Source organism: Phocoena phocoena, chromosome 16 (genome assembly GCF_963924675.1).
Source record: "Phocoena phocoena chromosome 16, mPhoPho1.1, whole genome shotgun sequence".
Lineage (NCBI taxonomy): Eukaryota > Metazoa > Chordata > Mammalia > Artiodactyla > Phocoenidae > Phocoena > Phocoena phocoena.
The window spans coordinates 60833413-60855768 of record NC_089234.1 but is presented as its reverse complement, the minus strand read 5'-3'; the positions used below and the strand labels follow the sequence as shown (position 1 = coordinate 60855768).

General features: G+C 56.5%; 2 protein-coding genes across 2 annotated transcripts in view; one reads left to right on the top strand and one right to left on the bottom strand.

The window, feature by feature from the left end:
- LOC136136048 (cadherin-23-like) overlaps positions 1–22356 on the top strand; it is a 323908-nt gene that overhangs the window by 276925 nt on the left and 24627 nt on the right. The window contains exons 20-26 of the mRNA XM_065893923.1: positions 1113–1220; positions 7385–7574; positions 7880–8025; positions 10426–10645; positions 12367–12519; positions 14586–14699; positions 16498–16646. Coding sequence (XP_065749995.1) covers positions 1113–1220; positions 7385–7574; positions 7880–8025; positions 10426–10645; positions 12367–12519; positions 14586–14699; positions 16498–16646 — 1080 coding nt within the window. The remainder of the gene's footprint in view (positions 1–1112; positions 1221–7384; positions 7575–7879; positions 8026–10425; positions 10646–12366; positions 12520–14585; positions 14700–16497; positions 16647–22356) is intronic.
- Positions 19859–20227, bottom strand: C16H10orf105 (chromosome 16 C10orf105 homolog). Its single transcript, XM_065894726.1, has one exon. It carries the CDS (start codon positions 20225–20227, stop codon positions 19859–19861), a length of 369 nt encoding a protein of 122 aa, XP_065750798.1.

The following is a 22356-nucleotide window of genomic DNA, read 5'->3' as shown; positions in this document are numbered from 1 at the left end:
AAAAAATAAAAAAATAAAAAAATAAAAAAATAAATAAGGCATTCCCACCTGGGACATGGGGGCATTCCGGAGGAGCAAATACTCTCTCTCCTGCCCCCAAAGACCAGCTGGGAAGAAGGCATGAGCCCCATAGTTCCCTTCCTGCCTTGGCACCTGCCAAGAAGCCGGAACAGGTATTCCTCTCAGAAGAGTGGCTCAGAGCAGGAAGCAGGGCCCTGGAGGGTTTCTGGGAGCCTGTTACCACCCCACCCCTACATTTGCAGCCTAGGTTTGCAAGAGATGATGAGAAATGATGCCTAGGTTTCCCTGCCATGAGCAGTTAGGACCCAGGAAGGCCCAGAGCCCCATCCAAGACCTTGGTGCCTCCAGGAGTAGGAAGCTAGAGGAAAGCCATTTGAGGATCGTGACTGAGCTCTTAGCTGCAGAAGAGGGTGGGGGACTGAGACACTCCCTCTGTGGGAGAGCAAACAGGAAGAGTAGCTGACAAGTCCCCTCCTTATCCTCATTTGCTCTCCACCTGGAACCCTCTCCTGACCTCTCCTTTAGTCCTCATCCCCCCCACAGCAGCTACCCCCATCCTGACCCAGCCAGAGGAGCTGGGGTTGCTATCACTCGGCCAGGCGCTTGGCTGAAAAATCCCCAGGGCCCTATTCAGTCATGGGAGGCCCCTGCTAATAAGACTCAGAGCTCTATAAATAATTTACCTGGGTGGCAGGTGAGCAGGGAAATTGCTTGGCTTGTAGCTGAGACTGACGGGAGAAGCTCTAGGGATTCTATCAGGTTCCCCACCCCAAACCTCCCGCATGCTGTCGGTCACCTTCAGCCAAGACTAGGGGTGGACAGAACAAGTCCCAAGTCACAGGAACGATTTCAGGGATCATCGCATCCATTCCTCTGCCTCCTAATGGGACAGCACCTAAACCCTCTGAAGGGTCTTGGCTCCCTCCTGTCCTTGAAAGCCCAGGCCCTGCCCCGAGGCCCCCAAAGCGGGTGGACCTGGTGGAGTTAATGCCAAGGCGCCCCATAGGCATCTGAGTGTGTCCCCCAGCGTGGGCACTGTCCTCGCACAACTCAGCTAGGCGCGTCCCACAGCGCCCCTTGTGGCTTTGCAGGTGAACATCACCCTCCTGGACATCAATGACAACCACCCCAGATGGAAGGACGCTCCCTACTACATCAACCTGGTGGAGATGACCCCTCCAGACTCTGACGTGACCACAGTAAGTGGCGGTGGGAGGCAGAGCTGCTAGGCGGCCCTTCGCGGGGTGTCTGCCATTCCCACGTGAGCCCTAAGGACCTGCCAGTGTGGTGCTGATGGACTTAATGTTTCCCTTGGAGCCAGCTCTAGGAGCAGAGTTCCAGAAGCTCTCTTGCATGGTGCAAGGTAGTCAGAGGTTGGAGGAAAGCCCTCACACAGTCCTCAGTGACAGTGGACTCTGGGCTTTGTCAAAAGGAGCACAGGCAGCCCAAGGACAGTGCCAGAGGAGCTAGGGCTGGTTCAGCTCGTAGCCACCCTTAGGACTGAGACCCTAGGACTCCGGCCACCCCCTCAGGAGAGCCCCCAACCTGCCATCCCCCGCTCAGATCGCGCAAGCTTCAGCTCTGCCCTCAGAGCCTTCCTTCACCACTTCCATCACTGCAGCCATCGGCCTGGGTCAGCTGGCCCAGAGCTGCCCCAGCAAGGGGTTCAGAGTTCAGGGACTTTCTGGCCCGGGATGGTCCAGGTGTTCACAGGCTCCTGTGTGTGCTGCGTGCAGGGAACGTGACTCAGGGTAGGGGAGGGGAGACACAGCCAAAACCCTCAGGGCGTCCAGAAGGGAGAGCAGAGTCCTGAGGAAGCTGAGCAAAGCCAGGCTTGAGCACCCCACTCGATCCACTCTGCTCTGGGATTCACATTTGTGACGCTTTCTTTTCCCCCTCATACTTGTGCCCCGTTTGGCCTCATTCAGGGAGGCTTCTCCCCAGATGTCCGGCCCCACAGACGCCAGCCAGCCCTGTGATAGACATGCACCTGACAGATAACGGCAACCCTGCTGGGACATGCCAGATGCTGTGCATGTGTGGTCCCACGTGGCAGATGGATTCCTTGCTTCCACTGTATGATGGAGAAAATGGAGAGTTAGCATTTGAGGGGTTTGCCCAAGGTCGCAGAGCTAGTAAGATAGTAAGAGATAGTGTCAGGACTGAAACCCAGGTCCCACCTGGCCTTTATCCCTCTGTTGGCTCAGCGGTGCTCTGACAGGTGGCCCAGGTCCCGAAAAACGGGAGAACTCAGGTGGGATGAGAGAAGAGATGGTAACTTTCATATCCAGCTCTCCAGGAAGGCTGCCCCACACTGAATGCAAGCAACCTTGGGGTGGTGATGCCTAGCCTCCCTGCCCCACACCACATCAACCACAGCCGGTAGTGACAAGGTCCACCTGGTCTAGATGGGAGAGGATGTCAGCCTGGAAGGAAGGAAGGAAGGACAGAGAGAGAGAGAGAGAGAGAGAGAGAGAGAGAGAGGAGAGAGACAGAGAGAGACAGAGAGAGAGATGGCCATCACATCTGTCCTGTCTTCCTTTGTACAAGTTCAAAATCCGAATGACTCTCGACTCGTGGGCGGGTCCTCCTTGCAAGGATTCCTGTAGGGCAGGGGTGGGGGGGCGGGGTAGGGATCTGGAATCTGTGTTTTCTCAAAGCCCCAGACTGGGAGAGTCCTTCCAGCTCAGAGCCAGGTTTGGCAACCACTCCCCTAGGCCGTTTCCTCTGTGCTCTCTAGGGCTACAGATCCGATGGGCGCTCTCCGCTGCCACCTCATGTACACTAGGGTCTAGACTAGGGCAGCCCCCGCCAGAGACCCCAAGAGCTGGGGCAGAATATTCACCTGTGAACACCTGTCTGGTCAACTCTTACCTTTGCTTTACGTGACTGAGAAATGGCTCCCAGAGGGAACTGAGGAGAGAATGTGGCTGCGTGGAACAGCAACCAGGGGTGCCATTATTAGAGTCCGCCTGCCATCGGCCCGGCTGGGACAGCACTTGGCCTTGGGCAGTTCCCAGATCAGGTCCCCAGTAGCCTTCTCCGGGTCGCCAGCCTTTCCTCACATCCTCTGAGCCATGAGCATGTAAGGACAGTGGGCCAGGGGCTTGCTGCCCAGTGCCCCCTCACTCCCCAGGAAACCTCCACAAACCTTCAGTGAGCACCTACTATGGGCCAGACCCTGTGCTTGGCAGGAGTACGGGAAGCAGCAAGTTTCCTCTCTGCCTTCAGGGAGCTCGGTGTCACTCCTAGGCTCAAACCCACCACTGGTTCCCACCTTAACCCTGTGTAAAAGCCAGAGTCCTTACTGGACCCACCTGGCCCACAGGATCTGCCCCACCTTAACTCTGGGGAGATGGACATGTGTGTCCATCCCTGAGTGTAGAGAGGATATGGCCGTTCCTCCCCCAGCTTGGGGCAGCCACAGGGATGGGGGACTTCAGCTTTTCGGTGATTCACGGTAGTGTTTGAGCCCTGAAAAAAAAAAATGTTAATGACTCAGAATTTCAAAAAGAAAAGAGCAGAATCAGAATTAAAGCTTGTTATATTAAACATCTGCCAAACATGTTGTGACAACCTTAGAAATGACGCTATTTAATGTGTGTAAAAATTTCATTGCATGTGAGGACAAATTGTGGGTTTGATTTTCTGGAATTCCCAGTTATGTGTGATGATTGTTAGGATGGCAGAAATTAAGCCCACATTAACTGAGCTTGTCATAGCAAAATAATTTCAAAAGGAATAGTCATAAAAATTCTTTCAGATTTTATAGCCGTGAAATGTATGTACGCATATATACATGGGTACATTGTAATACCTTTGAGGGGGCCCCCTGGGGCCTTCTAAGGCCTCACAACGGCCCTGGGTGACGTAGGGTGTGAGAAAAGTGGGCTTCAGGCAGGGAACAGCTAACCCAGAGGTGACATCAAGGGGGAGGTGATATTTGAACAGAAACTGGCCTACCTCCTGACTCATCTCCCACCTGCCTTCTCAGAGCCACCGCGCGCGCGCGCACACACACACACACACACGCACACACACGCACGCACACACACGCACGCACACACACACACACACCTTTCAGTTTCCTGAACCTGGTGAACTCTTTCCCACCTTGGAGCCTCTGCGCAAGCTCTTCCTGCCCCCGCAGGGTGCCCTTCTTCCTCTACTCCCCACCCCTGCTCTTCCCATGGCTGGCTCATTCTCCTCCATCTGTCCCAGCTCAAAATGCCACCTCTCTGCCTTCCGTTTCTTTCAGAGATGGCCACACAATCCGTGTTTATCTGTTAGTTAGGTTGCTTGCTTATTAAGAGGCAATATAGCTCAGTGATTAAGTGGGCGCCTCTGGTACCAAAATGTCTGGGCTCTAATTCCAGCCATACTACTTACCAGCTGTGTGACCTTGGGCAAGTAACTTAACCTCTCTGTGCTCCCACCTTCTCAAGTAGAAAACGGGGATAAATTCTTCACTTGGTAGAGTTGTAGTCATACTTAATGAGCCAAAATACACAAAGTACCCTGGCACACGGTGAGTGGTCAGCAAATGACAGCTGTTGTCGCCATCAGCTGCCCCCGCTGCTGGAATCACATCTGTCTTGTTCACTGTTGAGCCCCAGTGCCTAGCACAGTGCCAGGCACATTGTAAGGGTTCAGTATTCGTGAATGAGAGCTGTTGATGAACTTGTTCGCCTTTCATCCCCACCCTACCTGGCTCTCCACTCCACCAGGTGGGGTTGAGTCTTCCCTATCAGAGGGAGACTAGGGTGTGTGACCAAGGGCCCCTCCAGAGGGAGCCCTGGCCACTGCCCCTGGTGTCTGAAGTGCAGGGTGATTCCAGTGATTTTTTTTCAGAGCTGTGTGCAGACGATCATGTGCCATATTCGTGTGCACCGGGAGCTGACCAGGGAGGTGTCTGTGTGCACATGTGCACCGCGGGTGTCCACCCACACGGGCGTGAGCTTGCAGAGTGGCCGTTCTCTGTTTGCAAGTGAGATTTTGGCCCAACTCTCCCTCCCCGCTCCTGCAGCCTCCTTCAAGGACCTGGCTGATAGGCATTGATTTAGAGCCTTTCAAAGCCCTCCAGCAAAATAAAAGAGAGGGGAGAGGAAGAGAATTATTCCCCGTCAGGCCAGGAGAAAAATGGCGAGCATAAAATGGGAAATAATGAGGGGAAAGTGGTGAGATTCTATACAATCGCCCAGCAGGGAGCTTGCAGGAGGGGTCCCAGCCCACCGCCTTCTCCTGTGCCCCCATCCCATGACCAGGGAGTGGGCCAAGGGGCCAAGAGTCAGTGCCCACCCCCAACCATGGTCACTTGGAAGCAGCTGCCCAAGGGACCCCCACCCCAGCACTCGGGTAGTGGAAGGTGTATCAGCACAGTCAGCAACAGGCTGCTGCCCTGGAACGGGTGCTTTAACTGCTCTGTACCTCAGTTTCCCTATCCAGAAAAACGGGAATAAAAGCTATCTCCCTCCTCTAGCTTGAGAGGAGCATTGTAGAAACACAGGGCTTGCTGGTCTCCTCTGTCCGTCAGTGGGATGACTTTGCCTGGCTGAAATGATACCAGGAGAGCCTTGTCCCCTGCTGTCGATACAGGGGTGATTGGGTCCCCATTATAGAGGCGGGGAAACTGAGCACCATGCCCGCAGCACAGTGAGGGCTCCTCAGGCCTGGAAGGCTGGGGCCTCCCCCAACCCCGTTGGCACAGCAAGGTTGGGAAGGGAGGAGATGGGCTGAGCAGCTGGGGTGGGAGTAGAGCCACGTCCCACTCTCTGAAGCAGAAGAGGGGCCCGGAGTGGCTCGGGGTTCAGCGCCAACATTGGCCTCTCTCCCTGACCTCCCTGGGGCCCGGGGGCAGATGGGCACCCTCAGCAGGCCAACCCATCTGTCTGTTCTGGTCTAATGGCCCCTGAGACACCGCGAGCTGAGGATTAAGCCAGAGGAGGGACAGATTCTGCTGCCAAAGCACAAAAGACCCCACATCAAGTAAGATGAAGGAGCTGACAAGGCCAGGCTGTCATCGCCATGTGTTCTGGAGTTAAGAATGACACCGTCCTGATGCGGCCCCTGGGACTGCGGTCACCACCCGCCATTGATCTTGTCCACCTCTGGTGCTGCAGTGGCCCCTGCAGCCAGGGTTGGGGGTGAGCGGAGGGGTGGGTGCCACTGCTGTCTGGGGTGGGAACTGAGTCAGCTCCAAGGCTGGTGTTGTCTGACACTGAGGCTGGCCCATGCCTCTCTGAGCTCTGCTTTCCCCTTGTGGGAGGTGGATGGTAGAGAAGTTCCTACAGAGCAGGGGATTGGTGGGCGTGGGGACCTGGGAGAGAATGGGCTGCAGGGTTTGTTGCTCTGGGTTAGGTCAGCAGTGAGGCTGTTCCCTTCATGGGGAGGGGCTGGAAAGTTAAAGGGGCCAGAGTGTCTGGGGCCCCTGTCCTGAGACCCACCCCCTTCTCGGGGATGGCGTTCCCCTTCAGGGAAACTCAGGCCTCTCCCTCCTCCAGCCTCCCCTATCCCCAGCCCCATGATTGGCCCACCCTCCGGACCAGGGGACTTATCCATGGCTCCCTTCCCATGCCTTGTCATCCTTGGTGTCACAAGAGGCCCAGTTCTTTTCAAATTGCCTCACAATCTAAAGCTCCAAAGCGAAGAAGAGAGGGTTTGATGATGAGGAACCCGGTTCCCCAAATCTGTGGTTTCAAATCCTTTCAAAAGACCAGCCAAGGATTTGGACTCCCCAACCCTTCCCAGCCCCCACCCTGAAGAGTTCCATGGTCATGAGCTACAGGGACTCCTCCCCCAAAAGCTCCACGAACATGTTACCCCACATGTCTGAAAAGCAAGGACGGTGGCCGTGTTTCCTGCCGGAGGGACCTAGAGCCACTTCCTGGCTGGGAGACTTTGGGAGACTCACTGTGCCTCATCTGTGAAATGGGCTTAATTATAGGCGTCCTCCTCGTAAGACTGTTGACACGGTAGGTGGAGAAGGCCTGGTGTCTGTGAGGTTCGGGGAGCCTCCTATACGCTATCGGGTGCTAAGTGTTGCTTTTACAGATCAGAAGTCGAGTCTTGGGTGGGGAAAGGGACTTACCTAAAGTCAAAACAGCGGATGGAGAAGCCAGGAAGCCCAGGACTTCCAGCGCTGGTTCATCTTCTGAACCTCCTGCTTCCCCACCCCCCAGAGATCCCCCTGCTGAAGCCAGGAGGGAGACCCACTTCCCAAGTTTGAGTGAGAATACCTCCTGTTCCCAGACAGTGGGGTGCCTGGGACCAGTGTGTGAGCTCAGACAACCCGGCGGGCAGCCCGGGCCACAGGGACCCCCTCCCTGGCCTGGGCTCAGTGGAGGGGTCGGTTCCTCCCGGGCAGGTGGTGGCCATTGACCCAGACCTGGGGGAGAATGGCACTCTGGTGTACAGCATCCAGCCACCCAACAAGTTCTACCACATCAGCAGCAGCACGGGCAAGATCCGCACCACCCACATCATGCTGGACCGGGAGAACCCCGACCCCCACGAGGCGGAGCTAATGCGCAAGATCATCGTCTCTGTCACAGACTGTACGTGCCCCTCGCGCCTGGGCTGTGGCCCCTGACACTCAGTGAACTGGGGACCTCCCCCGGTGGCATGTCTTCTGGGCGTCCTGGGGCCTACCCGGGAGGGCTGTGTCTTGATGACTAAGAGTGGAGTGACACCCACTTCCCAGTTGTGACCCAGCCCTTGCAGAGGGCAGAGGGAGCTGGGGGTGCAAGGCCCAGGCTGCTTCGTGAAGGGGCCCCTGGGATGGAGGGCCACTGAATCGCCTTTCTCCACCCCCATTTTTCTCCTGCACCCCTCTTTCCCTCTCCTGTCCCCGGCCCCCCAGGTGGCACACCCCCTCTGAGCGCCACCAGCAGTGCCACGGTGTTTGTGAACCTCTTGGACCTCAATGACAATGACCCCACCTTTCAGAACCTGCCTTTTGTGGCCGAGGTGCTTGAAGGCACCCCTGCGGGGGTCTCTGTCTACCAGGTGAGTTTCCCTTTCCTGTCCCGGGAGCCTGCTCTCTGTCATCTCCCTCACTAACCAGCCAGCAAGGGAGCAGTGGGTGCTATGTGTGCCCAGCCTTGTGATGGACACTTGGCAGGGGCGGGACAGGGGAGGCCAGCCCGAGACCATCAGACGGGACACAATCCACACCAGACTTGGAGATCCAGCACTCTGAGAGATGGAAGTGGAAGGCTTCCTGAAGGAGGAGGGGCTTGAGCTGGGTCTGGAAGGGAAAGCACCACAGGAGATGGTTAAAGGTAGAGGGAGGGAGGGGGACAAAGAATAGAATTCTAGGAAGCCAAATCAGTTTCTCAGGGCCCGATTGTGGAGGGCTGGCCCAAGACCCTCAGCACTTCATGCCTATAGGTGGTTCTAGAACACAAAGAAGGTCAGACGAGTGTAGCCCAGGCATCCCGCCTCCATGGGCAGCCCCCTCTCTCCTGTGCTCTCCTGTAAACCCCAAGGCAGCGCCACACAGTGGGTGGATTCCCCCACTTTTCAGGAGACTTATAGAGACTTTCCCAAGTCCCTGTAGCCAAGAAGGGGTAGGGCCTGATCTTGAACCTGGGTCCTCTGCCTCCTGCTTCATCACCCTTCTGGTCAGGGAGGCCCTGAAGGTCCAGGTTGAGGGGAGGTGATGCCCTAACTGGGGCTATTTAGAAACACTGGAAAGCCCTAAAAGTTGAGATGGGCTTTGGAGTACGACCAAGATGGGTGTGGGTCCCAACTCCACCCCCTGTGTGCTGGGTGACTTGGAGCACACTATTTAACCTCTCTGGGCCTCAATTTTCTCACCTGTGAAATGGGGATCAGAAGAGTACCTGGCTGGCTGTGCTGTGGGGATTCAATCAGACACCTGTGTAAGCCACCTGGAGCTTGGATTGCAGGAGATACACAGTAGCCGATGTGCTCGTGATTTATGTGTCTATCGTGAGGGTTTATACCCTAGAGACAGCGGGAGCCCGTGGCACAGGGTTAGCCTGACCCCATTTGCTATGGATGCCAGGAGGGTTAACCTTGGCCATGCCCTGCAGGCCCACTGTGCTTCAGTTTCTTCGTCTGTAAAAGGAGATTAAGGATCCAGGGAGCATTCACTCTCTCCAACAGAACATTCTCCCCAAACCCCCAGCAGGGGGAGCTGTGATCCAGGGAACAGCAGCCAGTCCCTGAGAAGTCCCCCAAATAGGAGGGAGGTTGGCGAGAGAGCCGATGAGCCCCGAGACCTGGTTCTCCAGGGCTCAGAGACAGCAGAGGAAGGAAATGCCCACCAGCACAGCTTCTGAGTTCACAGAGGAACTGTCTCAGAGTCATGAGAAGATGGTGGGAGGAGCTGGGAGCATTAAACTGGGAAACTGTCTTCAGATACAGAAAGAGGGCTCTGACCCAAGCTCAGCGGTTCCCCAGGTGCCCTCTACAACCTCAACCAATAATGATTTCTGCTGAATGTGCAGAAGAACTTACCCCAGGGATTAGAGCTGTGTGCAGACAAATTGGAAGTAGTGAGCCCCCCGTCATGGAAAGCATTCAAGCTGAGTCTGGATACCCTCTTATCCAACTTGTTGGATGTAAATTAGACCAGATGACTTTGACATTGTCTTTCAATCCTGAGAGTCTTGGCTTGATCCAAAGCTCTTATTTTAACTATTATTGTACATTTTTTCTCAAATGTCTTGAATCGTCTTCTGTAAAACTTTCAACGTATCAGGGTTTTGAGTCAGGAGCTCTCATCAGGACTAGAGGTGCAAATGGGAACAGTGTAGGGATTGGAAGGAGGTTTGCCTACACATGGCCTCAAATGGCCTGTTTAAAATAATAATCAAATCCTCAAGTGACTTTTAAAAACAAGTTCTTGATATCATCTTATTTTTGTTGTCTTACAAATGAAAACAAAGCAAGGAAGGGAGTCCTTTTGGTCAAACGTTCTGTGTAGTTGAGCTGCATGTAGCTGAAGGGGTCTGAGCTGTTAACAGCTGCTGCTAGCCAGCAGCACTAGGGCCGGGGGTGAGGGAGACGGCCGAGTTTGGAGGGTCCCGAGCCAGCTGGGGTGAGCCTGGGAGGGCTTCCTAACGAGGAGAGCAGGGTTTTGAAGGGGGGACAGCTGTGGACCTGGACTCTTGTTCTGAAAAGCCCCTTTCCCACGCCACCCCACTCCCGGCCGCACTTCTTACATCTGGATACCTTTCAGCTCTGACGTGCTGCCCCCTTAAAGAGCATCTGGGAGGCTGCGCTGGGGACAGTGGCCTGGCCTGAGGCTCTGGGTTGTGGTGGGGGCAGGTGTGTCTGCCGGAGCCAGGCGTGGGTCAGCGGGAAGGAGGGAGTACTTCTCAGGGGATGAGCGTCAGTGATGTCCTCACCCCTCACGCGGCCCCTCCTCTCCCTCAGGTGGTGGCCATCGACCTGGACGAGGGCCTGAACGGGCTGGTGTCCTACCGCATGCCTGTGGGCATGCCCCGCATGGACTTCCTCATCAACAGCAGCAGCGGCGTGGTGGTCACCACCGCCGAGCTGGACCGCGAGCGCATCGCCGAGTACCAGCTGCGCGTGGTGGCCAGCGACGCGGGTGCACCCACCAAGAGCTCCACAAGCACGCTAACCATCCGAGGTGAGGGGGCAGGGGTGCCTCCTGCTGCACTGAGCACATGGCGCGGGCCCTGGGGCAGTGGCAGCAGCTGGGAGCCCACGCTCACCACTGCTGTCCCCTGTCCAGGCGGTACAGGCCACCTTGCCGATGGGCGCCCTCTTCAGCTGGAGCCATTCGACACAGCAGAGCCCTCTCTGTCTCCGCTAAGTCAGAAATGCCGGCAGGGCCTTCTTCCCACCTGGTCACTGCCTTCAGGGTTGCAGAGCCCAGGGGCGGTGGTCTGGACCCACTGCTAAGGTCCTCCTTTTTGATCCTGGCAGCAGCAGAGAGGGCTTGCTCAGGGGGTGGCGTCCTCGGATTCATGAGCAGGCAGGGGAGGTTCAAAACCCGTCGTCTTTGGAGGGACAGACTTTCTTTTTGGACATGTAAAGGGAAGCCTCCCCTCCCGTTTGTGGGGAATGCCTGGAATCGCGGTGGAAGGGCACCACCCCCGGAAGAGGGCAGCTGGGATTCCCAGACTCCCTAGGATTCCTCATCTTCCTGGGGCCCTCTCGATACTTCCCACCGTCTCCACCCTCTATCAGGGCAGGGCCAGGCCAAGGAGGGTGACTATTGCTCATCTACTCTGGCTGTATCTTTAATTCTTAAGACAAAACGGGGACGTGGACATGAGCTGTTGACAGAGGGCCAGGAGTAACCCCAGGGAAGTAAGTTCAGAGTGTAATGGGCAGGATGTGGCCTGTTCTCTAGGACAGGCCTGGTCCCATCCTGGGTCCTGCCAGCCTCTGTGGGATGGGGGTTGGGTGGTGGTTGGCTCGGCACAAGCATTCGCCCTCCTTAAGCACGACCCAAGATGATGAAGACTAGAGAGCCGAGTGTTCTCTCTCCTGCTGGTCCAAGGCTTGTGGGCTCCTGGTGCCAGTTTGAGGACCCACATCTGTGCCAGTGATTGACAGGGCAGGTGTCCAGTCCTCTCAGAGAGGACCCCAGATTTTTTTCCAAGGCTCAGCAGAAGCCGTGTCATCAAATGAGCCTATCGTTTCTCCTGATGTTATCACAGAGGAGCCGAAGTGGCGCGGGGCTCATTTCACTGAAGGTCATCCCAAGCCCCATCTGCCAAAGGAATGGGGGCCTGGCATGCAGAGCTGAAAACACAAATCTATAAGGGAAATTAGACTTTTTTGGCTGGGGTGTGTGGGGCGCAGAAGGAAGGGTAGCTTTCAAAGCCAGCTACTTTCCCTGGGACAAACTGGGGACAGGCTTCCCCAGACCCCCACCCCACCACTCCCTCACTGTGTGGCTTTGGACAAGTCATTCAGTCGCTCTGAGCTTCCTCGTCTATATAGTGTGTCTAATGATGGCTGCCTTGTGAGGAGGATATGAGGGGCCCGTGTGGTCCTGTAGAGGCAGCACTTAGCATCGCTTGGCACCTGGGGAGAGCTGAGAAATGGTGATCACCGTCATCATCGTCGCTGTTAGGCATGTATTGGAAAGAGGCTGTGGGGTCTGGACAGCATGAACAGCAGCAAGCCCCCGGGGGAATGGGAGCTGTGGGAGGGTGTGGATCTCTGGTCAGCTCTGTCCTGACCCCAGCGGCCACGGGGGCCCTCAGCTCCTGACCCGCAGGTGTCGACTCCTAGGAAATGTGCTTCCTATTGGTCTGTGGCATGAGCCACTGCCTTTGGAGCTGGCTGTTCAGAGCAGAAGCCAGGCCTAGCCCTGACCACCGACTCTGCCCACAGTGCTGGATGTGAATGATGAGACACCCACCTTCTACCCTGCCACGTACAACGTCTCCGTGTCCGAGGACGTGCCGCGGGAATCCCGGGTGGTCTGGCTGAACTGCACTGACAACGACGTGGGCCTCAACGCTGAGCTCAGCTACTTCATCACAGGTCCGGCCCTGCCTCCACCCCCTCCCGGATGAGCAGCCAGCCGGAGGGGGGAAGGGGCCTGAGTCAGCTATCAGGGTTTTGCTGCTGCTGGGGCCTCCCTGAGGATTTGCCCTTGACTTCTCCTCAGGGTTTTGCTCCTGGGTCCCTGTGGTCTGGCTCTCTGGGGGCCTCCTGAACCTGTAGGGGGATGGGGGTGGGGGGGTGGACTTCCTGAAGTTTATTCTAGAGGGTGGTGGAGCCAGTGACTCCTGGGGAGGAGCCCTGCCCCCCACTCCACCCCATATCAGGGTGACAAAGCAGTGACTAGAGGAATGTGGCCTTTTCCTTCCTTGGGGACCTTTCACCCATGAGGAGAATTTGCATGTGTTTAGAGGCAGATGGCTTAGACATCCCTGAGTGAAATGATTTTCACTTAAAAGTGTCAAGTGGCTACCACTTAGAGACCTGTGGAGAAATACTATGAGGCCATGTCTGGCTCAACAGCAGAAGGGGAGCCATGATCGATTAGTGATGTCTGCCACGACAGTAGGCTTGGTAGGTGGTGGCAAACATGCCATGTATTAGCCATTCCTGGATTAGAACAGTCTACCAGCATTCTTCAGTCCAGGACACACATGAGAGGTGTTAGAATGCATGGCAGGGAGCAGGGCAGTTCTTTCACATTCCTCAGCCCTCCCTCGGCCATTTTACTGGCTCAATCTTCCCTCTGTCCATGGCCTGCCTACCTGCAGCCACATTACATACACACTCATATACACACGTGCCCATGCACACACCAGCCTCCCTGATGCCTCTCCCCCGCAGCAAGGAATCCCAGACTACGGCCCATCCACAGCTGCAGCCAAGGTGAACTCCCAGGCCTCTGCCTCTCCTTTCCAGATCCTTTCTCTCCTTCCCCTCCCTAAAGGAGCCCCACACCCTCAGGCCAGCTCCTTACAGGCTGGTCCTCAAGACTGCTCTGGAAAAGGCTGTTATCAAGACCCCCACGTGGCATCAGCCATGGTTTGGCCACCAGCGCTACTTGTGTCCTAGTTCCTTCCCTGCCCCTTGGAGTCAGATTGTGTCCCTTGTAGATGGTGCTTCAGGCACTGGGGAGCAGATACTGGAGGCTCGGGGAACGGGGGCAAACCATGTGAGGATAAGGGAGCACCTGGCGGCAGCCCCCAGGATGACTTCCCAGTGCCTCACAGTGGCCAGTTTCTGCTGACCTGAGAGGACTCCCAGCCCTAGGTTTCTCGGATTTTAATTCTGCACATTCCGCCCGACGCTGTGCTGTGTCCTGAGCCAAGCTAGCCCAAGCCCAATGCAGTGGCGCCCTCTGCTGCCCAGAATGCCACACTGCCTCCCTGCTGGCAGGGGAAGGGTCTCCACACTGTTCTGATGGAGTCCTTTCCTGGCTTGTGTCTGCCTCAGGGAGGAGGCCCTCAACCTCACAGAAGGCCCTCACCACCTGTCCCAGAACTCAGGAGGACTGTCTGAGGCATGTCTTCTGTCCACCTGCTTCTACCCTTTACTCTGTGGAGCCTCCAGGAGTCCCCACTCAGAGGGCCCAAGAACGCTCGGCTGACTCCAAAGTCCTTGGCCACATATAAAAGCCCCAACCCAGGTTAACTGCTCAGACACTTCTACCAGACAGGCAGGTGGCAGAGTGGAGAAGGACTCAGACTCGGGAATCAGACTGCTGAGTTGGGAGTCCTACACCCCGAATAGGTGACTGTACCCTGTCACCTCACTAAAGGACCGTTTTCCTTCTCTGCAAAGTAGTGATAGTGCAAGTGAGAGGAAATGCTCCACGAAGTGGCTGGTACACAGTAGGTGCTCAATGAATGTTAGACCCTTATGATTTTCAGGCATTTGACAGTTCACCTAAGCCCACATAGGCCACACCCTCATCAGAGTCCCCCAGGACCCCCTTCCCTGGCAAAGCTGAGTGGAAAGCACAGCCTTTCACCCCCGGACCACCCCTGGAGTGTCCTGGCTCAGAAGCAGAGCTGGGTGCCACTGCCCTTTCCCTGGCCGGGAGCTCTGTTTCTCCTGACCAGAGCTTCATTCTCTCTTGCCCACAGGTGGAAACGTGGATGGGAAGTTCAGCGTTGGCTACCGCGACGCCGTCGTGAGAACGGTGGTGAACCTGGACCGGGAGACCACAGCCTCATACACGCTCGTCCTGGAGGCCATCGGTAGGCACCAGCCCACCCACGGAGTTCACGTGGGGTGGCCTTCCAGGAGCCAGGCCTTGAGCCAAAGGCTCTGCCCTGATGCCACTGGAGAAGGGGCGACCAGACCCTCAGTATACTACGGTGCACTTGTGGGCCGTGAGGCTCGGCACATGGCGCTACACGCCAAGGTGGTATGACAGGGGCTGCGTGGGAGCCGTATGGGAGAGCAGCATGTAGACAAACCGCTGCAAAACCAGGAGGACAAAGCAGAAGGGGAAGAAGGGACGGCCCAAGGGTAGCAAGCACAAAGGGTGGTGGAAACATGCGGAGGGGGGTGATCAAAGCAGGCTTCTTGGAGGAAGTGGCCTCTACAAGTGCCTTTGAATTAATTAGGACTCTTGGTGGCAAATTTTAAAATAAACTGACTTCAACAGTGTAGGCTCCCAAAACCAGTCCACGGGGAGATGGAGCTTCAACTATGACTGGCTCTGGGGCTCAGGTGATGCCACCAGGCCTCAGTCTCTCCGCATCGGCTGGCTCTGCCCCCTGCGTGTTGGCTCCATCCTCTGGCTCACGTGGTGACAGATCCTTGCTGCAGTCCCAGCGTTAATGTGGGTTCAAGTGCAGCAGCCGCATTCCTCCCTAAGGTGACCATCCTTGCCTGGTCACACAGCAGCTGGGCACAAGCTCCCTCTCCCAGGGATGATGATCCAACAGCTGCCCCTGGGGCTGAGCCCTGGGACGGTCCTGCAAGGAACCCAAGGGGCAGAACCCCTGGATACTTTAGGCTTAGAAATCAAGCAGAGCCGCCATCCCTGAACGCAGAGATCCAATCCATCCTGTAGGTGGGTTTGACTCAACTCATGTTTCATAAGAAATGACAATTCATTGTGAATGTTTAAAAATCAGGAGATTTTATTTAAAAGCTCAGACGTTTGATTTCTCCTGAGAAATCAGAAGATCTGGTGTCACTGGGCCCCCTCCTGCCTGTCCAGTGTGGACCGGAGCAGAGGACAGCTGCCCCTTGAGGCAGACATGCCCAGGTGTGGGGGTCTTACCTTCCTGGCCCTGACAGCAGTCGGGTTTGGCATCTCAGGACCTGTATCTGGTTCTTAGGGCTGCTGTAACAAATTACTACAGCCTTGGTGGCTTAAAGAACAAATTTATCCCCTCATGGCTCTGGAGGCCAGAAGTTCAAAATTAATTGTCGACAGGGTTGCATTCCCTCCAAAGGCTCTAGGAGAGAATCGTTCCTTGCCTCTTCCGGTTTCGGGTGGCTCTAAGTGTTCCTTGCACGTGGCTGCAGAACTCCAGTCTCTGCCTCCAACTTCACATGGCCTTCTCCTCTCTGTGTCAAATCCCACCCGCCTTTCCCTCATAAGGACCCTTGTCATGGGGTTTATGGCCCACCCAGATAATCCAGGATACCGGATCCCTCATCTCAAGGTCCTTAACTTAATTACGTCTTCAAAGACCCTTCTTCCCAGTAACGTTACACATACAGGTTCCCAGGGATTCGCCATGGGTGTATCTTTTAGGGGCCACCATTCAACCCACCTCATGCCTCAGTTACCTCCTTTGTAAAATGGGGGTGATGATAAGAGCGCCCGCTTGGCAGGCTTGCTGTGAGGATTGAATGAGTTAGAATAGCGTCTGGAACATATTAGATATGGTCAGTGTTGTTCCTAATCTAAAGAGAAAAAGAGGCCCCCCTTGCAAAGGCCAGAGCAGGTGGGGGAACAGGGCATACCTGTGGCTGGTGCCCGGGAACGTGCCCCTCAGGCAGCTGCGAACACCCATCCTCTTTCACCTCCCACAGACAATGGCCCCGTAGGCAAGCGGCGCACAGGCACGGCTACCGTGTTTGTCACTGTCCTGGATGTGAATGACAACCGGCCCATCTTTCTGCAGAGCAGCTATGAAGCCAGCGTCCCCGAGGACATCCCTGAGGGCCACAGCATCGTGCAGGCAGGTGGCGGCCGGGGCACAGGCAGGGCCACGCTCAGCGGCCTCGCAGCAGAGCGGGATGGAAATAGGAGAGGGTCCAGCTGCTGCTCCAAAAGTAGCCGGCGCTATGGCCAAAGGGGTGGGCCCAGGCTCCCTTCTCCCTCCTGGGGAGAGTAGGCCCCGAGGTTATGTAGCCCAAGATGGGCCCTTGCTCCCCGCAGAACAGAAGGAGGGCCTCGGCCCTCCTCTCCTCCCTCCCTCCCCCACAGTCCTCTCCCATCCCCCACTGCACCCAGAAAGGCCTTTCAGAGCAGGGGGAGCTAGAGATGTCACATTTTCCCAGAAAGGAGTGAGGAGAGAAAGCCAGGGCCCAGTGAGGCCCAGAACAGAGCTGCTTTCACAGGGCTTTTGGCTGAAGCTCCCCTCTTGGGAAATAAACCGGCACAAAAAGAAAGGGCTCCTTTGCCCGGGGAGCAGGAACGACAGCTTTGGGCCTCAAGGGAGGAAGGGGGGGACCTGGAAAGGAGGCTGGGTGCCCTCCCCAGCCCTCCCTGGAGGCCTCAGTTGCTGCGTGGGGAGGGAGGCCGGGCATGAATCACCCTCTTCACCAGCTGAGCGCAGGGTTTCCCACTTGGAGGCTGAGCCCAACAGAGCGAATCTGGGCCTGCCCACTGGGCCAGGCTCCAGGGCTTGGGAGGAGCAGGAGAGCAGGAAGCTGGGAGTGTGCCCCCTCCCTGCATCAGGGCCGGGCGTGGGGCAGGAGGGGAGCCGGGGGCAGGGTGCTGACTTCCAGAGGTGCTGAGAGAGAGTCCAGGAAGCCACGGGGGGTTGCTGGACTCTGGGGGCTGGTTCTAGAAAAGGGGTCTGTCCCCCTGAGCCTCAGCTCCTAGGGGCTTAGAGACATCCCACACGCACCAAGCTGTGGGGTCCCGCCTCTCCCCTAGCCTAAAACCTAACTCCCGCCTCCCCCAGCTCACACAGATCTCCCAGGACCAACCTGGGGACACAGCTGGGGGTATGGCAGACCTTTGAGAGCCCCTCCTCCTCCCCAGCTTTTCGTCCTTCAGGCCAGGGGTAGCCTTACTGCCCACCCCGTTGACACCACTTGCTAGGCAGAGCACGCTGGCCAGCGGGGGTCGGGGGACCAGCTGCAGGCAGAATTCGGCCTGGGATGCCTCAGGGAGAGCTGGCGGGAGGCAAAGCAGGGAGGCGTCACTAATCTGGAAGGGAGGGGGACACAGCGCTGCAGGAGGGGGCCTGCGCACTTTCTAAACCCCAAGAATTGGTTTCTATTTATACAAACTACTCAGACTGAAATCCTAGAGCTCTGTGAGTAATATAAGGCAGGCCTGATTCTCCCCGTTTCTCAGGGAGAAATTCAGGCACTGGTGATTTCTCCAAGGCCCCCCTGGAAGTAAGTTTCTGGCCAGGCGGGCTCGCTCTTTGATGTGATGTCAGGCTGACCCAAAAGGAAGAGGGCCTGCTTGGACAGAGAGCTTCTCCATAGAGGCATCAGAAGGAAGAAGGGGATGCCCCCTGGGACTAGACGGGGCCACCCTTCACTCAGTCAACAGAGGCCCCATACTTCTGAGCCCAGAGCTGGTGAGGCAGAGTGAGGGGTTGGACGCGGTCTCGCTCTCTGGGAGCTCCCAGGCTTGTGGGAAGGCGGAGACACAGGGATGACCCACCCTGCCAAGAGCAAGTATCCCTGCCCTCCCTTGGTTTCAGGTAGGAGGTGGTTTCAGGTGTAGAGCAAAGAGGGCTTCACAGAGGGCGTGCCAGGTAAGCCGTAGCCAGGGGAGGACAGGTATCTCAGTTTACCTGGAGTCTTGGGTCAAGAAGAGGCTAGAAGGATCATTGACAGCCAGCTCCCAGTGGGCACCAAACGCCAGACGAAGGAGCTCTGGCTTGATCTGGTAGTAGGGAGCCAGTGAAGGTTTTGGAGCCGGGGAGTGACAAAATCGGAGCTCACCCTGTGAGGAGACTCGGCTGGCTGTGCTATGGGGCATAGCAGGGTGCGGTGGAGCAGTCCGTGGTGGGGTACCAGGTGGCCCTGGCCAGATGACTCTCTGGGGCAGAAGCTGGGCAGTTCAGACCCTTCTGCCCACCCTCCAAATTTGGAACCCAACCAAAGTGTTTAACCCCAGCATTGTGACGAGAGGCTGAAGGTTTGGGATTCTGAGAAGCCCACCTTGGTGTGGGATTACTTTGACAGTAGCCAGTCAGTGAAGCAGTTGCCAAAAATACAGATAGCACACGTTATGTGGTCCGAGCCTGAGGGCCCACAGCCGTCCTGGAGAGAGCTGGACCCCTCCACTCGAAGGAAGGCCGCCTCCTTCCCTGGGTGACGCATGGAGCCGCTATGTTGTGTCCTCAGAGCCCAGATAGCAACACCTCCAGCTGCTGGCAGTGCCTCCTCCCACTCTGACACAGGACCAGTCCTGGCCTGTGCAAGGAGCTTCTTAACTCATTCTCAGCGCCTTCCTCATCCATCTTAGTAGAGGCGCATGGGGGCCGGGTCGGGGGGTGGGGGGGCACGCCAAGATGACCCCCGAGATTGTGATTGGCTGGGTGGTGTTGAGCTCCTCCTGCTTGCCCCTCCTCCCGGCAGGGACCCAGCATCTGATCCACCCAAGGGTGCTGGCTGCTCCCGTGTATCACAGGCAAATGCTGGCAGGCCCAGGAAGTCCGAGGAGAAGACTCCCTGGGTTCCCCTTTGCCTTGGGCACTGAGTTGGCACAGAGGGCAGGACACTCCCTTATCCCCAGCAGGGGCTGAGTATTTCACTTGGCTGGAGGGAACCTTTGGCCATTCAGCAACTCGTACTGGAATCTGAGCTGGGTTTTGGCACCTGGAGGGCGGGCAGGGCTTCTGTTGGGAAGCAGGGGTGCTGCTTCCTGGAGACGGTTGGTGCCTGGTGGTCAGAGAGGGGCCCTGGGGGCCCCAGGTTTGTACCGTTCAGAGCCTTGGGCCAAGGGTCCACATGGCTGCAGGTGCTCAGCTTGGTCCAGGAGTCTTCCAGCAGGCAGCAGCTAGAGTGTCTGCAGGAAGGAAGGTATTCTTGCAGGGGACGTCTCTGGGAAAGGCCACGGGCCTGGACACACAGGGAACCAGTAGGGGTGAGCGCGTGGCCCATGTTGTTTGGGCCACTGTCCTCTTGCAGCCTGTGGTGCCAGTTTCCGTCTGAGGCAGGAGGGCCTGCAGATGGACCCTGGAGTAGGGGGGCACTCCTGTCACATCTTTGTAGATTCTATGCAGTCACAGTCGTGGTCCTCTCTGCCCGGCAGGGGGCGCCTTGGGGCAGGCCAGCCACGGCGGAAGCTGTGCAGGGAGCGGCGCAGCGAGCCCAGGCGCTTCCAGAGCCGGAGCTGGGGCTCACTGGGGCTCCCCGGGTGGTGCGGCATGCACTCGCAGGCCCAGCGGCGCCTCGGATCCAGTGCAGCAGGCTTGCAGAGGGTCATGAACAGCAGACAAGTGGCCAGCAGGAGGAAGATGCAGGCCAGGGCAATGAGCACAGGGATGGGGTCAACTGCCACTGAGAGCCTCCCCGGAGTGACAGGAGCTGTGAGGAAGGCGAGGGGGCTGGGGCCCTCTGTGCTCATGGCTCCTGCAACAAGAATGGGACAGAAACAAATCAGGTGGACTTAGGACTGGAGAGGGAGGGGAATTTTGATGGACTCTAGACACAGCTAACCTAGCTGCAGATAGCATTACGATCATTTTACAAGTTAGAACAATGAGGCTGGGCGAGGTAACAGGTCTAAGGTCACACACTGGGAAAGTGATAGAGCTGGACGTGAACTCATGGAGGAGGCACGAGGGTAGTGCCTTCCGGCATTTTAAAGTCAATTTTCATGAATTACAATAGTCTTAGACTGAAAACTTGGGATCTAAGACCAACTCCATCACTAACTTGCTCTGTGACCAGGAACGATTCATCAATCATAGGAGGCTGCGGCAGGCAAGGACCCTAGCAGTTATCTAATGCCAAGGCTGCAAACTGGGGACGCACCAGTGTGTTTTGCTGGGTTCTTGCAGTGTTTTTATAAATTTAAATTAATTGTGAATATTTTTTTAAAACAAAAGGAAACCAAAATATTTCGCAGAAATATCTGAACATCTGGCTTCTTCTCTTGAAATTTCAGAATCTCAACACTGGCAACGTGGGGCCACTTGCTGCCAGGCACCCAGTGGCCGCGGCTGAGCCGTAGCTGCCCCGTTTAGACAGGGTGCTGGCCCCCAGCTCACCGCACTCCCTGCCCTCAGGCCCCCTGCACACCTGTGTCACCTGCCTGGCCCCGGGGGAATTCCTATTGGTGCTTCCTAAGGAAGACCAACCTGCTCCCTTGACAAGTGAGGAAACTGAGGCCCAAATAAGGGACTGCCAAGGTCACACTGTGAGCCAGTGGGCAAGCAAGACCAGGACCAGGTTTCCTGACTCCTGGCCCAGTGGCCTTGCCACGCCGTTGGCTCCCAACTCTCTCCCAAGACTCCCTGAGCAGCTCTGAGAACAGGTGGGGAAGAACCCACAGAGAGCAACTGAGTTGACAAGATGGGGCTCGAAACCCTGACATAGTCACCTGTTATCACTTAGGATCATCCCACTAGAGGGAGGATGGCAGGTGGTCCTTGTAGCTGGAAAATCAAGCTGAGCTTCTGGCTGCAAATTAAAACACTTACAGAGCGCAGATGGTAGATAACGTGTGACCAGCGGGACAGGTGGCAGGCCTACCTGGAGAGCAGAGGCCGAGGGGCCTCGGCCAGGCTGATGGAATGCCGGAAGGCAAGCCCCTGTGGTCCCCTTCCAGGTTCCCGAGAGAAGCCAGAAATCTGGACTTTTTAGGCAAACGTTCCTGATGTTTAAATATTGGCAACTAATTCAAATCTGGTTGAGAGAGGTGGGGGGAAAAGACACTGCAAAGGACAAACAAACTTGATTTTTTAAAAAATCGAAATGAATTTTCAAATATCTAAAATACTACAACAGGCCAAACAAAATGCGTAAGGAGGCTACATCCAGCTTCCAGGCCAGCGTTTGTGATCTGTGATTTCTACAAACACAGGACAGGAAATCCAAAAGGGGGGTCTAATAAGAAATAATCATCCATTTCTCTTTGACCTTGGAGACTTTCATGAGCCTGGTGGGTAACAGATTTCCCTCCTTTTCCCAACTTGCAGCTTATTCTAACTCAGTCAAGGTCTAGCAGCAACACTAGACAGAAGGAAGGGCTTTAGGTCGTGCCCTACCGAGGCTCTGCACGTGGGCTGCAGAGTCCAAATCAGCAGGTAGAGGGGAGTGGAGAGGGGCGGCCCAGCCCCACGCTCCCCAGGCACTCACCAGCAGCCACAGGACCTAACTCCCAGCTGCCTGTACACAGCCTCCTCCCGCCTGCAGCCTCCCCTGTGCCCAGCGACTGAGGGCATCCAGTGCACCCCACCCCCCTCCCACCCAGTTCCCACCACACTCCTTCCAGCATTTCCAGACAGGACATGACCCCTCCCAGCTCCCAGATGGAAACTCTCATGCCCAACTAGCTGCCCAGGGCCTCTGCCTCCCAGGCATCAGGCCTAGAGAGTGCTCTGGCCAGGCCATACGTGGGTTGGCCCTTCCTTGAATCTGAGCAGGGAAGAAGGATGGGGTGTGCCCACCACCATGTCCCATGATGAGAAAACTGCCCGTCTGTCTGTCCTACGCAGGGCAGTGCTTGGCTGGGAGTAAGAAAAGGGCATT

What these genes read in the sequence shown, in the direction of transcription:
- C16H10orf105 (XM_065894726.1), bottom strand. Translation starts at nt 20,227, where the DNA reads ATGAGCACAGAGGGCCCCAGCCCCCTCGCCTTCCTCACAGCTCCTGTC.